General features: G+C 31.0%; 1 protein-coding gene across 5 annotated transcripts in view; it reads left to right on the forward strand.

Moving 5' to 3' along the window:
• Nucleotides 1-17364, forward strand: part of LOC143236883 (techylectin-5B-like) — a 263403-nt gene that overhangs the window by 17613 nt on the left and 228426 nt on the right. For 4 of the 5 annotated variants that reach the window (XM_076475534.1, XM_076475536.1, XM_076475537.1 and 1 more), the window contains 7 exons: nucleotides 443-548; nucleotides 681-845; nucleotides 930-1064; nucleotides 7250-7522; nucleotides 7707-7957; nucleotides 8525-8630; nucleotides 8762-8926. In XM_076475534.1, the coding sequence (XP_076331649.1) occupies nucleotides 443-548; nucleotides 681-845; nucleotides 930-1064; nucleotides 7250-7522; nucleotides 7707-7957; nucleotides 8525-8630; nucleotides 8762-8926 (1201 nt within the window). The remainder of the gene's footprint in view (nucleotides 1-442; nucleotides 549-680; nucleotides 846-929; nucleotides 1065-7249; nucleotides 7523-7706; nucleotides 7958-8524; nucleotides 8631-8761; nucleotides 8927-17364) is intronic. The other variant, XM_076475535.1, reaches the window with a different exon arrangement.

Raw genomic sequence — 17364 nt, forward strand, 5'->3', positions numbered from 1 at the left:
TTTATAGTTTAAAATTTTGTTATATTGGTTCATTGACACTGTTCATTAAACTGTTTTAATTATCATGTTTATGTTCAGGGTTTTTGAGACGTGGTTTCACTTGTAATCATTTCGTTCTAGATTATTTCAATGTACACCAGAATGTGTATCTGTGAAAGTGTTTAACCACACGTTACCTCTGTTCAAGTTATTGTTTATTTCAAGTTTCTTGATGTTTGATAATTTTATCTTTTATTATAAAATCATGTTTCACGCATATATTTAGATCGACTGCCTGTGTCTGTCTGTTACTTGAAAAACGTTTTGTTCGAGACAGTTGCTGTATGTTCCAGTCACTAAGAACAAATCTTTCAGAAATATTTACTTACAGTTTTCATGTACCTGTTCGGAACTTTTCAAATAACGTGTTATGTGTTTCTTTTTATTATTTTTTTATTTCTAGTTAATCCAAAGAAGAGGAGATTTTGGAAAACCAGTTGAAAATTTTTACAGATCGTGGGTAGAATACAAAAATGGTTTTGGAAATTTAACCCAGGAGTTTTGGTTAGGTAAAACTTTATATATTTATGTAACAGTGATCAACTACTTATTTCTTTTCATATTATTTGGTATTTTTTGATATAATTAATTATTTACTGTCTTATAAACTATTTATTTATTACATACAGCTTCTTTTACAGGAAATGACGTTATCTTTTCGTTGACCAATCAGGACAGTATGGTGCTCCGTGTTGATCTGGAAGACTTTGAAGGAAGTCGAAGATATGCAGAGTATGACGAGTTCTTGGTACGAAGTGAAAGAGAACTCTATAAAATGAGTTACAAAACGTACAAGGGTGACGCGGGTGAGTTTAAACTTTATTCCAGTATATAACATCGTATATTAGTTTTTTATATATTATTTATTAATTATTCCGATATTATTTTAGGAAATTCTCTCGCTCACCACAATAACATGATGTTCAGTACTAAGGATAAAGACAACGATAAAAACAACGATAGTTGTGCTCAAGCACACAAAGGTGGATGGTGGTACAATGATTGTCACACTGCGAACTTAAACGGTTTGTATTACACAGGAGATAAAATAGACAATATTGGAATAAATTGGTATAAGTGGAGAAATAAATACAACACACTAAAGACAAGCGAGAAAATAAGACCTATGAATTTTATCATCGGCGAATAAATAATAAATAAATTAGGAATATATTATGGAAATTTGTAGTTCACGACAGAGAAGATAAATATGTAGATGTTATTAAGGCGTAGTAATATATTTTAATGTAAACCAATCTTGATGATGAGAAACTCAGAGTTTGTAATTCTTTATTAAACTTCTACATCTGTTAATTGAAACAAACTTTTCAAACAAATATATGAAAATATAAAATGAAATTTTGGTAAGTTCTTACTGCTCTTAGATGTTCAGTAGAAACCAAAGTGTTGCATAAGATTTAAACAGTTCGTAAATAAAAGTGATTAGATTATTCACGGAAGAAATGAATTGTATTAATAAACATTTAGCAATAAAATGTCTATATTCCACAAATATCTTATTTAGACGTGAATTTTCTAATATTAAGTTCCATTTCTATATTGTTTGTGTAACCAATAGAAAATTTCTTCAGATGGAGTTCTGTAAAAGGCTTAATGATAATAAACAGCATTAAGTAAAGGAAAACCTACTAGTGACTTAAACTGTCTTCTAGATAAATTATTTAAATTTATTAAAATATATTTATGAATATGCATCTTACTTATGAATAGCACCATAACTACATTTATAAGTACAATAATTTCCTTATTGAACGATACGGTGACTTATGATTATACAAACGATTTTAAAAGAAAAGAAAACTTGAATTAATCTTCTGAAAATTTTTATACGATTTAAATTACAAGAAGTTTTGTTTCTTATTTTTCTTTTTTTTCAACTAAATAATTGAAATGACTCCTTTAAAAAGTCTTGACAGACAATAATTCTCATCTGGTTTCGCCTAGTGGTAACATTGACAATACAAATTGCATCTTTTGGTGTATGTATACAATATTTTATTGTTTTTACAACACATCATTCAGGATTTTTATCGAGAATTATTTTTTTTAAAACTTTTTCGTAATATCCAAGGAAGAAATCTTAGTTTTTGTCTAGCGTTAGAGAAAATTAAAAAGACTCCATATAGTTTGTGTTAAGTCAATGACTCTTTGTGTTGTAACGAGGGATATTCTAATTAATATAAACTATCTTGAAAATTCAGTTACATTTGAGGATATATTGCCAATAGGTTTGTTTTCAAAATAAACATAAACAACACAGAAACCTAAGATGATTAATTTTCGTTCAAAACGATCATTCTCTAACCAAAGGGCCTTTACTTAAGTCATCATAATAATTACGTTCAATGATTAGTTTGTTTATATAAGGTGATAATAAAATAGTTCATTGCGATAGAAAGTTTATAAATTAGAATTAATAACGTATATGTTAATACTTGTAGCTAAGTTAATTATGTCACACGACAGGTTTTCTATATAATTGTGGTTTTATCAACACTGATTAAGAATTTAACATATCACGTGATAACTAGGATTCTGGTTCTTGTCACTGACTTACTAGTATATCAGAACGTTAGAAAATTATATATATATCACAGACTTCTTCATTTTAATGACGTCATAACATCTTATTTCGATATAACTAATCGTTTATTTTAACTTATGTTACCGTAAAGAAACAGCATTCTTGGTAAATGTTTCTTCATCCCACTTCAACTCTTTCTTCTCTCCAATTATGGTTTTATGAGATTACAGCTTTGATGAATCCATTAACGTGATCTTTAAGCTTAATTATTTCAATCGTTAATGATATCATGAAAGTTAATTAATTATAGTAATATATTTTAATGTTGCGGATTGTTATGTAGAGATGTTAAACACGTACACAACGCGTCCTTACACAGAGGTAGTTAACGTAGTTTGGATTTCTAGCTAGATATTTGAAGTTAGAATGCATTTAACAGTCAGTGTTAAAGTTGTTTATTATACCACGAATATGTTCTGAATAAAACAAAATAACTAAAGCCACATCAGTACTTCAACAGCACATCAAACGTAATAGCTTCAAGTCTTGTTTGAAAATGAGCGGTACCAGTCAGAGGGGAGACAAGGAGGGCCATTTGGCCTGGGCGTCAAACGCTATAGTGGTCTAAATTTAGACACTTGTTAATTCATTTGTTAACTTTCGCTTCTTGTTATTTTTATATACTTCTCTTCAAATAACATTTTTCTATTCTTTGAGCGAATGATGAATTTATTGTATTTTCGTGAGTCGTCATTTTTTACTTTTCTTATGACCAGACAACTCAAAAGTGGAATAGTGCGGAATACATTAGTGTCAAGTGTAACTTTGTTTTAAAATGTTGTGACAGTTATCTGTGTGTTTGTGAGCAATATCTTATAACCAGCTAATCAATCAATGACGTTCTAGTACTATGCACTAATCACAATAAATCAACATCCCCAACACGTACGTTATGTATAAAATGAAACTAGTTGTTATTTTCATCTGAAGACTTGTGTAAATATAACAGTAATTATTCTTTATTGAAACCTTTCAGTGAAGTTTTTGTTATCTGTTGCACGAATACAATAGTTGAATGAACGATTAGAAAAGGCTTAAATTGTAGTTCGATATAAACCACGAGATGGCACTACTAATATATGCATACTGATTATTTTATTCGTACTATTTTGAAGTTTAAAAGTTAAGATAAAGGTCGAAGGAAAGTGAAGAACAGTATGTTTCATATCAGAAGGGACGCAGATAAACGTTTCAGATTTCTACAAATGCCATCTTCGGTGTCTTAAACAAAATATAGAGAACGTCCATCAGTAAATAACTAAAACGCATTGCTTCATTAGTGATAATACAACTGAAACTAAATGATACCCAAAGTAAAGGGCTAATAAGAAAAAAAAAAAGTACATATCAAATTATATACACTTTAAACTATACCTGTTTTGTTTTTGTTTGAATTTCGCGCAAAGCTACTCAAGGGTTATCTGCATTAGCCGTCCCCAATTTAGTAGTGTAAGACTAGAGGGAAGGCAGCTACTAAGTCATCACCGCCCAACGCCAACACTTGGGCTACTCTTTTACCAACGAATAGTGGAATCGACCATCACATTATAACTCTCCACGGCTGAAAGAGCGAGCATGTTTGGTGCGACGGGGATTCGAACCCGCGACTCTCAGATTACGAGTCGAGTGCCTTAACCCACCTGGCCATGCTGGGCCTAAACGAGAACTCTATGTTGGTGAAAGTTGTTTGATGTGGAAGGTGTCTCTAATCAGTAACTCCGGATCAGTACTGACCTCACAAAGGATACTGAAATTTGATACGCTAAGTTTGTGTCCTGCATTGTTGTAACCATCAGTTTTTAAGACAATGTAAGTGGTTTATTTGTTCTGAATCTACTGGTTCCGTATCTACAACAAATATATATATATATATATATATGTAGAAAGAGCCAACGTTTAAAACATTTGCTAAAACAAAGTAAAGTTAGTTTCAGAAAGGAAATCCCCCACTGGCACGGTGGTAGGTCTGAGGACTTATACGGTTAGAATCCGTGTTTCTATACCCGTGGTGCGCAGAACACAGATAACTCTTTCTGTAGATTTATATTTAACATAATAACATGAACATCAGAAACACAAATCAAAACAATTAACACGCAAATATATAAATTCACATTCATTGACAGTGTATGAATTACGTACAAAACAACACACCAAATGTATACATTTTTATAGTAGTTATTATTAGCTAACGTTGTCCAGGTATAACCTGAACAGAAGTCCATGTTTAGATTTTATTAAAGAGAAACTATTAAAATCTATTTTTTAATATAACTATACATGTCAGATGTATAAATGTGTTAATAGTGAAAAGAAAGACATAATGTTTTCAATATTGAATTCAGTACATGCAGAGCGTTTCATAAAAACATTATTTATTAACAACCATGGTTTCACTATGTACAGATTGTAATGGTATGTAAACAGAACTTAACGTTTTATAAAAACTTTATTTATTAACAATCATGGTTTCACTATGTACAGACTGTAATGGTATGTAAACAGAACTTAACGTTTTATAAAAACTTTATTTATTAACAATCATGGTTTCACTATGTACAGACTGTAATGGTATGTAAACAGAACTTAACATTTTATAAAAACTTTATTTATTAACAATCATGGTTTCACTATGTACAGACTGTAATGGTATGTAAACAGAACTTAACGTTTTATAAAAACTTTATTTATTAACAATCATGGTTTCACCATGTACAGACTGTAATGGTATGTAAACAGAACTGAACGTTTTATAAAAACTTTATTTATTAACAACCATGGTTTCACCATGTACAGACTGTAATGGTATGTAAACAGAACTTAACGTTTTATAAAAACTCTATTTATTAACAATCATGGTTTCACCATGTACAGACTGTAATGGTATGTAAACAGAACTGAACGTTTTATAAAAACTTTATTTATTAACAATCATGGTTTCACCATGTACAGACTGTAATGGTATGTAAACAGAACTGAACGTTTTATAAAAACTTTATTTATTAACAACCATGGTTTCACCATGTACAGACTGTAATGGTTTGTAAACAGAACTGAACGTTTCATAAAAACTTTATTTATTAACAACCATGGTTTCACTATGTACAGACTGTAATGGTTTGTAAACAGAACTGAACGTTTTATAAAAACTTTATTTATTAACAACCATGGTTTCACTATGTACAGACTGTAATGGTTTGTAAACAGAACTGAACGTTTCATAAAAACTTTATTTATTAACAACCATGGTTTCACTATGTACAGACTGTAATGGTTTGTAAACAGAACTGAACGTTTCATAAAAACTTTATTTATTAACAACCATGGTTTCACTATGTACAGACTGTAATGGTTTGTAAACAGAACTGAACGTTTCATAAAAACTTTATTTATTAACAACCATGGTTTCACTATGTACTGACTGTAATGGTTTGTAAACAGGTTTATATATTTAACCAAATACCCTTGACAATCACTTTGACACAAGTTGGTCTCGTCTTCTATAAATTTTTCTTTACTTTTTCAAACTTCCATTTATTTATAAAATCTTAGTTTTTACCTTTTTCACAGACATGCAAAACCTTGAAGCTTTTCATTGGATCGAGTTAGTGTTTAGTTTCTGTAAGTTGATTTCATTTTCCCTCACTTTCAGTTTCTAGAATGTTTTTTAATTACAGTTTCTATGGAACGTACTGTTCAAACTATGTACATGCTATTACACATTAATTGGTAAATACCTCTGTCACTATACTTATCGGTTTTGTCTTTGTTGTTGAATAATATTGTTTATACACTAGAAGTATGAAAAACACAATACTTTCATGTAAAACATAACATAGCGCCCTCTTCTGTTGCTGAACACATCTTGAATTCTTTGTTTGTTTGTTACTTAATTTCGTGCAAAGCTTCACGAGAACTACCTGCACGAGCGGTCCTTAATTTAACAGTGTAAGACAAGAAGGAAAGTGGCGAGTCATCACCACTCACCACCATCTTTAGGGCTACTTTTTTACGAGCAAATAGTATGATTGACCATCACTTTATGACACCCCCACGGTTGGAAGGGAGAGCATACTTAGTGTAACCGTGATTCGAACTCATTACCCAACATTACGAATCAAGCGCCATAACCACCTAGTCATGCCAGTCACTTCTGGAATTATGACGATAATTATTTATGAGTAGACATATACAACAATCATCGAAATAAACTAGAGAAAAATATTTGCACAATAAAAAACACACCACTATGTATAAACAGATCTAATGGGCCAATCAACGTATCTTGTTACAAGACCTGGTTATCTTAAATATTATAGCATGTAGGACCTCCTTTCCCTCCATATTTAGATCTTGTTTCTCAAAAATGAACTCTCCCATTATCAGTTGAAACTGGTTACTTACTTAATAAACACTGTAGAATTTGACCCTGATGATGGAAAGACGTTTATCAAAACCAGCTGGTTGTAAATTATATTGAATAATTATACTTATTATACCACAAAACATCGTCTCTTAAAGTCGTTACTATAAACATTTCTTGGACTCAATGTGACAAACATCAGATGCAGTTACTAAAACGGTTCTTGCTTGTTGTCATTTAAGGAAAACTGTTTTTGGATATCCTGTTCAATACAACTATAAAACAACTGACAGAAAGTCCATACCTTCAGTCTATAAGGAAACAGTTCTGTGTTATTAACCATTTAACAATGTACAACACTGTGAAGATATTAAGTATTTTGTCTTTCTTCGAGTTGACCCAGGCTGATGTCCATCATCACACAGCTTGTAATACTGTTGGGACACTGAAAGGAATAGTGGACTCCGTTACAGAATTAGTAGATCTGGCTAGAGAGAGGATTTCTACTTTAGAAGGTAATATATTTTACTTGAAGTATTTTAGTTTACGTAAAACTTGAATATCGATTTAAAGAATATCTAAAAATAACTTTTGTCAAGTTAGAGTGTTAAACCTAAATGTTATAATGATAATGTTTGTTGCACTGTATGTTAGCTCTTTTCCGTTTTCACATTGAAATTTTTATCCGTTACTTTTCAGATGTGTTTTCTACAACAACACCAGAACGAACATTTCCATCGCTTGTTGATAACAAACAAAACCGATCCGTTCAAGAATCTCTTTGTGTGACACAGACTACGGAACAAAAGCCACCTCTACCAGAAGACTGTGCCAGTATCTATAAACAAAAACTAAACCGAACCAGTGGTGTCTACAAGATTCAGCCACGGTTCATGAACCAGTCGATCTTTGTATACTGTGATATGGAGACATCAGGAGGAGGGTGGACGGTAGGTGAACTAAACATTGTATAAAATTATGTTATTAAATACCTGGTTATTTCAAATAAATCGAGAACAAATATGAAATTCCTGACTAAAACAATCTTATTTAGTTTCCTAATATAATAAGACGATTTATAGTTTAATATTTTGTTATATTGGTTCATTGACACTGTTCATTAAACTATTTTAATTATCATGTTTATGTTCAGGGTTTTTGAGACGTGTTTTCACTTGTAATCATTTCGTTCTAGATTATTTCAATATACACCAGAATGTGTATCTGTGAAAGTGTTTAACCACACGTTACTTCTGTTTAAGTTATTGTTTATTTTAAGTTTCTTGATGTTTGATAATTTTATCTTTTATTATAAAATCATGTTTCACGCATATATTTAGATCGACTGACTGTGTCTGTCTGTTACTTGAAAAACGTTTTGTTCCAGACAGTTGCTGTATGTTCCAGTCACTAAGAACAAATCTTACAGAAATATCTACTTACAGTTTTCATGTACCTGTTCGGAACTTTTCAAATAACGTGTTATGTGATTCTTTTTATTATTTTTTTATTTCTAGTTAATCCAAAGAAGAGGAGATTTTGGAAAACCAGTTGAAAATTTTTACAGATCGTGGGTAGAATACAAAAATGGTTTTGGAAATTTAACCCAGGAGTTTTGGTTAGGTAAAACTTTATATATTTATCTAACAGTGATCAACTACTTATTTCTTTTCATATTATTTAGTATTATTTGATATAATTAATTATTTACTGTCTTATAAACTATTTATTTATTATATTCAGCTTCTTTTCAGGAAATGACGTCATCTTCTCGTTGACCAATCAGGACAGTATGGTGCTCCGTGTTGATCTGGAAGACTTTGAAGGAAGTCGAAGATATGCAGAGTATGACGAGTTCTTGGTAGGAAGTGAAAGAGAACTCTATAAAATGAATTACAAAACGTACAAGGGTGACGCGGGTGAGTTTAAACTTTATTCCAGTATATAACATCTTACATTAGCTGTTTATGTATTATTCATTAATTATTTCTACATTATTTTAGGAAATTCTCTCGCTTCACCACAACAACATGATGTTCAGTACTAAGGATAAAGACAACGATAGAAACAGCGGTAGTTGTGCTCAAAACCACAGAGGCGGATGGTGGTATAATTCATGTCATCGTTGTAATTTAAACGGTGTGTATTACACAGAAGATAAGGTAGATACTACTGGTATTACCTGGTACGATTGGAAAAGTAAACACAGTACACTAAAGACAAGCGAGATGAAAATAAGACCTGTGGAATTTATTATTGGTCAATAAATAAAATTACAAAGATTGATAGTGTTAGTTTGTTAAATGTGTATTTGTACGAAAATGTAAAAGACTGTAAGAAATATAAACTTTTAAAATATTAAATTTAAAGAATAATCAGATAATTTATGTTACTTAAAGTTACGTAAAGTTTCCATGTTGTAAAAATAACTAAACGAATGTTTGATAACTTTATAGTCGATGTGTTATGTTCTTTTTGTGTAGGGTTTGACATACATTATCAGTTTGAATAATTTACATAATTGTTTACCTTTAGATGGCGCTGTAGAAAGGCTTCACAATACCAAATAAAATTAAATTTATAAAATAATTAGATAATTTATGTTACTTATCACGTTAAAATATTCCTTACTATATAAACAACATATTTATTATTATTATAATTTTCACAATTATAGACTAATGGTATATTAAGATAATACAAAATTTTAGTGCTAACTTTAAACAACAGCATGGTGTAACACACAGTTTGTAGAAACGCTTACGTTTGTTGTTTGTATGTAACTGTTGAAGGTTGATTCTGTAGTTGTAACGTCGTACAATTAAGAAATAAGACATATTCCCTCAGAGACATGAATATTTGTTTATCATTTATGTTTGGTTGTCCAGAAAGAAAAGTCGTTTTTAATCTGCGAAGTTTGGAAATGTATAAATCAGTGTTGTAAAACAAGCTTTAATCAAAGCAAGTACCATTTGCTTCAATATACTTTTGCCAACGTGTAACGATGATGTTTATGCCCCTGCTGTAGAAATCAGAGTTTCTATGATCAATGAACTTCTTGAAAGCTTCTTCTGCAGCTGCTTCGTTTTGAAAGCGTTTATTGTTAAAAAAATCATCAAAGTGCTTGAAAAAATGAAAATCTGTAGGAAATGTCCGGAGAATAAGGTGGATGAGGCAGAACCTCGATTCCTAATTCGTTTAATTTTAGGAGCGTCATCCTTGACAGGTCTCATAGCGCCGATTTTGTTGATCTTCAGTCAGCTCATGCGGAACTCACTTATCCAACTTTTTCACCTTTCCTATCGCATTTAGGTGGTTGGAGGTTTTTGCAAGCTCACGTACTGTTGTGTGGGGGTCTTGTCTCAACTGCTTCCCTTAATGTGTTTTTATCTAAGGATGGCTTCCTTCTACGACCTTCGTGGTCTTCAAGACTTTCATCTCCGTGTCGAAACCCTTAGAAGTAACACTGAACTATACGTTCAGTAACAAACACATGGCCGAATGCCTGGTTGATGGTCCATGTATTATCGGTAGCTTTTCGTCCAAGTTTGAAGTCGTCGAGGAAAATCTGACGAAAGTCCTTCTTGTCCATGCCACTTTAGGGATTATGAAACTTACTCTAAGTAGAGTTGAAACAGTAAACAATTACGACACCTTGTAAGCGACAAACGTTGGATTAAACAAATCAACCAACGATACGTTACTCGATATTTAGTTTCTAAATGTGAACGTGAGAATTCTTATTTTATTTCTGGACAACCTGATATTACTATAGAATGCCGTATTGTAATATTAATATATTTCATTCATTTGTACAGACAGACCACCAAGTAAGTTTACAACTTAAGTCACACCGTGAATGTATGTTATTTAATATAGTATGTGTTATAATGACAAATATTTACAACATGTGTAACGTATGGTAACAAAATACTTCCAGAGATATTACAGTTATTATTTATATTCATCCAGTAAACCGTCAGGTTCTGTATAAGAATGTTATAACATACTCTGTTTTGTTTCTGATTCTCGAAAATCGATTTATTTATTGATTAAATTAAAATTAATAAACAAAATAATAAACTAAACTAAAACACAATAAACAGTATTTTAAAACAAATGGGTCGATAGTATGTTTATTTCAGACACATATAATTGTAAAATAATGTAACATCGGTAAAGATACGGTGATTTTTTATTTATAGTTTTCACACAATATTAAACTTAAAACATTAATTATGGCGGATGGTGGAACCAATAATTGCACAAAATTAAAAATAAAATGTAAAGTAAACAACATGACTGTTTGTCATATGTACAAACTTTATCTACAGGAATAGGTGATATAATAAAAACAAATATAAATAATGTGATGGGATATTCTGTGCGTGTTGTACCTTAAATTTCTTTCGTTCGGGGCCCGGCATGGCCAAGCGCGTTAAGGCGTTCGAGTCGTAATCGGAGGGTCGCGGGTTCGCATCCGCGTCGCGCCAAACATGCTCGCCCTCTCAGCCGTGGGGGCGTTATAATGTATGATCAATCCCACTATTCGTTGGTAAAAGAGTAGCCCAAGAGTTGGCGGTGGGTGGTGATGACTAGCTACCTTCCCTCTAGTCTTACACTGCTAAATTAGGGACGGCTAGCACAGATAGCTCTCGAGTAGCTTTGTGCAAAATTCCAAAACAAACAAACAAACAATTCTTTCGTACGGGTACAAAAGATAGAATAGACGAAATTAATCAATTTGTGATTTACAGAATTCCTTGTGTCTTCAGTAAAACTTACACTGACCACATATATAGAAATTTAAAGTTCAGGATCAAGAAATATGGAAACATTGTACAAAAATATAAAGTAAATAAATTGGTATTAGAAGAAAACTGCTCCCCCCAGGAAAATGTTGGTAGGTTTTATATATTTTTGTTAGATAATATAAAAATACGTAAAACTATATGTTATTTAGAAAACACTCAACAAAATCTGGTAAAATCATAATTTAACACTGGCTTTTGTAAATATATGAACTTTTTATTGATTTTAGTTACATTTTATTATAAATAGTGTTGAACACCTGCCGTAGTTTCTTATTATTCTAATCAGCCTACAAAATGTCAAACGCGTTTCTCTGTAATTGTGGAGTCATTAAGAGATATCATAGAAATAAGAGAATTAATGTTATGACATGGCTAAGTCAATCAATCCGATTGAAAATTTATGGGCTGAGTTAAACCGATTAACTAACAATCACAAACTAAACATGGAATATGAACATTTTCAAGTACTCAAAGAATACAAAGGATGCAGTTAATCACTCAGGAACATCTGTACAAACTCATTGAATACATGTCACATTGATAACAAGTGTTTGTGTTTTTTGTGTTTTTCTTATAGCAAAGACACATCGGGCTATCTGCTGAGCCCACCGAGGGGAATCGAACCCCTGATTGTAGCGTTGTAAATCCGTAGACATATTGATAACAAACGGGATTGAGACCAAAGGGAATTCCAACTAAATATTAACTTATGAAACTGGTTCGGGTTATTTTGAAATTCATCTTCACGTTCGACTCGTAATTCTTGTAACACAACATGATCGATCTTTTACCCATGGGGGCGTTATAATATACAGTCAATCCCATTATTCATTGGTAAAAGAGTACTCCAAGAGTTGGCGGTGAGCGATGATAACTAGCTGCCTGTCTTGTAGGCTATCACTTATAAATTAGGACAAACAACCCTCGTGTGGCTTTACATAGCATTCAAAACAAACAAAGAAGTAAGTCTGTTACAACAAAACAAAAAATAAGTTAGCTTCCTACAACAAAACAAACAAATAAGCAACCCTCCTTCAACAAAACAAACAAGTAAGCTTCCTACAACAAAACAAACAAATAAGTAATCCTCCTTCCACAAAACAAACAAAGAAGTAAGCCTCCTACTATAAAATAAACAAAAAGTAAGCCTTCTACAACAAAACAATCAAGTAAACTTACTAGAACAAAACAAACAGATAAGTAAGCCTCCTGCAACAAAACAAACAAAGAATTAAGCCTGCTACAATAAAACAAAGAAATAAGTAAACTTCCTTCAATGAAACAAAGAAATAAGTAAGCTTCCTTCAGTGAAACAAAGAAATAAGTAAGCTTCCTTCAATGAAACAAACAACTAAACAAACTTCCTACAACAAAACAAACAAGGAAGTAAACTTGCTACAATAAAACAAAGTATGCCTCCTACAACAAAACAAATAAAGAAATAAGCCTTTTACAATAAAACAAACAAAGAAGTAAGCCTCCTACAATAAAACAAACAAAGGGAGTAGGCCTCCTACAACAGAACAAACAAATAATTAAGACTCCTACAACAACACAAAAAAGACGTAAGCCTCCTTTAATATAACAAGCAAAGAAGTAAGCCTCCTTTAATACAACAAGCAAAGAAGTAAGCCTCATACAAAACAAACAAACACTTTCATTGATGTATTATACAAATTTTCCGTTTTTACACTGAGCTTTTTTCTACTAATAGACACTTAAGTTTTAGATTGTTCTGTAATTATATTATATATATACGTACATGCAATGCTGGCCAAAATCTTAAGGCCAATGAAGACTATGATTTTGTTTTATCTCAAACATTTTCTAGGTATGTCTAGAAATTTACTATAGAAAAACTTAGATTTGTAGGTTATTATTATTGTTCTTATTTTAGGATTCGCTTAAAGGTGTCGATCTTTAAATAAAAAGTGAAATAAATCATACATAAAACATCCAAGTTTAAGGAAAGTACTTTTAAATATTATAGCGATATTTATGTGTTATTCTGGACTGTATTTTTCTTCAGCTATTAATGCTAAATTATTTTTTTACTATTCTTTATTAATTTAATTCTTTAACATAGATTAATTAACTTTTTGAAAACCATGGTGGCAGCTCATTGTACTGTTTATTTATTAACTACTAAGAATTTGAGACAATAAACCTAGAATGGAAAAAAAGCAATTATAAATAACAATATCCATATTTATTCACTGAACATGAAAAATTAAAGTACAGTTTATGGTTACCTATTCACTGTAGTTCTTATTTTATCTATTAACTGTGTGTTTTATTATTTCTATTGAATATCTTTCTCTACTTTTAATTTTCAATACTTTAATTTCTTCAAAAATAGATGGCAGCACATATAAAAAGTATCGAGAATGTTAACAAATTATCTGGCTCATTTTAAAAATTGATTATTTTACAGTTATGATAGATAAAACACTTGTTTTATTTAACTTCACGAACAACTCATAATGTTTTACTTTTTTCCACTGTTACACTACACTAAAAGACGGACGTCCAGAAAGATGGATTAGAAGAAATGGACTAACATGATGGCCCCAATTTCCCTATCATATCCCGCTCAGACTTTTTATTCAATGAAGTTGTCAAATATTACGTATATTTGGCACATGTACGTGATATCCTGGATCTCAGCTACAGAATAATCGATGTAATAAGGAATGTGATACTGAAGAACACGTAAAGTGTCAACTAGACAATCTTCTAGTAACAAACTTCACCCATGTGGTACTACACTAAGACAAGAAACATTTAGTCAAATTAAATGAATTCGGAGTATTCTATCTGTAATATTTTTGAAGCTATTAATTTTTAACATTGGGTCAGATACTTTATGGTTACTTAGTATACTATTATCCATGTCAGTTTTACTTTGAGTAATTTTTATACACATCATTGGACTATAATGGTTCAATAGAATCATATAAGTGTACTACTGTGGATTGTCTCTTTCAGTATTAATCATACAGTCTGACCAAAAACGAAGTTTGACTGTAGATAAAACTGACGACAATGACGTGGAGGTTTAGGATTAGCTATGAATAAAGGTCTACATGATGGTTATGTTTGTTTTCAAAGAATATTATTGTTTGTCTAAAATATTTTATTTTGATGATTTTATACAGTGACAAATTATTACGTATTAAAGACGGCAAGAAACAAAAAATAATTTTCTTCAAAGAACAGAACAGAAACATAATGAACTCATAAAAATAATGTTTTTACAAGCTTATATTACAAGGTTACTTTTGTGTTACAACCCACAGTAGGTTTGAATATCAGTAGTAAACTACTTTTACATATACTGATAGAATTGTGAATTAATGTTTATTTATCGTTGCATAATTACCAAACATGTGAATAATTTGCACGAAATAAAAGCAGCAGGCAGTTTTATGTTTCACAAAAATAAGCAAACTGTTCTCCGTGTTGGTTTAAATATAAATAAGTGATTAGTATTTAATATAAGTACAAGAAAGTTACAAAACCCTACACACACAAAAACGAACTGTAAAATAGAGACAATCACAATCACTGTAAACCAGGATTTCAGAAACCTTCTGAGTTGTTGAAACTTTCACGAACTGATAAAGTTATCATCGAAACCGAAACTAATATTTTTATATGATGCATGAAATGAAACAAGTCATTAAATTTAAATTTATTTTTACTTGGACTGAACATAAATTGTGATGTCTTCATCTGTTTCACACGTTTCATCAGGAGAAATCTTCATAAGGAGGTATCCACTCTATGTTCACCATGTACAATCGAACACAACATTTTAACCGTGTGAGTCCACTTCTTTGCCGCTGACCCACCAGTAGACTACTTATTTTACAAAAGTAATATAATATTTTGTTTTAAACTTCAAATCAGGAAGTGTTTCACTTTCGTTGTTTTAATATAAATATACTACAATATTTATTGTTAATTTTTTTGCAACAAATCTTGAAAACTATCATCACAAAGAATAAACAAATATTGAATTATTAGAATTTATTCAGAGTAGAGAAACGTTTGAAATATTTATAAATATATTAAAAACTAAACTGGAAATACTTCGACAAAATCTGAATTTAAAATATTCTGTTAACTCTATGTATAGATTTACCCTGATTAAGGTATTGGAGTTGTTACAAAGTTTGTCTATAAATTCTTCATACGACAAACTCGGGGTGATCTGTTTCTGGCATACTTCTATAGCGTTTCTCTGTAGAATAAACATAAAACCCAGTGTCAGAAACAACCAAAGGTAACTTATTATTAGAGTTACAGTACCGTAAATCATCTTACAACAAACGTGTAAGAAATAAAGATATATACTACTGGAAGAAATATGAACAAATGTCGTATAATTTCAAAAATAAACATGTCTTTTCTTGATATAAAATTATAAAAATGTTCTATTTTTTACTTATCTATTTAAATTTACATATAAAGTAATACAAAAACCGTTGTTTATGTTAAGCGTAACTAGATTTTTAGAATTATATTATACAGTGAATTTATGAAAGATTTAAACACATTTTAACAGCAGTAAAATACATATAATAATTATCTATAACACCATAATAATACAAGCTTCAAACTTTTCTTAAGATGTTTTATTCATTATTGAAATGATACATTTGTAGCACAAGAATATTTAATTGTTTGTCACTGTACTAACAATACACCAGTATAACTACAACAGAAACACTGAAGTATTGCCATGGTAACTACAACTATAATATATAGTACAAGTGTAATAACTACATGTACTTACCACAAAGTAACCGATGAAGGGATTTAAGGTATAACTAATGAGATCCACCGTAACACAGACAACAACCCAAATAAATAAAAGTAACTAGGAGAACTTTATTATACATTCTGTCAGTTTTATGGTGATATTAACAACAGTTGTTAATAAGAAACAGACTGAAATTACACCGTACCGACAGATGTCCATCCAGACTGTATTACCATAACTGTTGATTTATAAAATGATTAATTAACAAATTTAGAAAGGATAATGAACATACATCACGTGTTGTTACAACTACAATTTTCTCTATCCGTGTTTTTATGTCTTCTACATATTGTCTGTTGAATGTGTTAGTGTCTAAACATAAATAACGACATTGAAAACTAACGAACATTCTCCTATCTAACGTTATATTAAAGTATTTGTTTTTCCTGTTTAATACACGAATACAATATCAGTATAGAAACATTCTAAATTAATGTAACAAATAAAAGTATAATATTATTAAAGTGTTTGTATATCAGATATAACACTAGAGTTAGTTTATTTAGTGTTATTTTACTGGTTGGCTATGATATTCAGTTACAGTATTTCATTACTGTATTCTGGCCTGGCATGGCCTAGCGCATTAAGGCGTGTGCTTCGTAATCTGAGGGTCGCGGGTTCGCGCCCGAGTCGCGCCAAATATGCTCGCCCTCCCAGCCGTGGGGGCGTTATAATGTGACGGTCAATCCCACTATTCGTTGGTAAAAGAGTAGCC

The sequence above is a fragment of the Tachypleus tridentatus genome, chromosome 13, assembly GCF_004210375.1.
Source record: "Tachypleus tridentatus isolate NWPU-2018 chromosome 13, ASM421037v1, whole genome shotgun sequence".
In the NCBI taxonomy this organism is placed as follows: domain Eukaryota; kingdom Metazoa; phylum Arthropoda; class Merostomata; order Xiphosura; family Limulidae; genus Tachypleus; species Tachypleus tridentatus.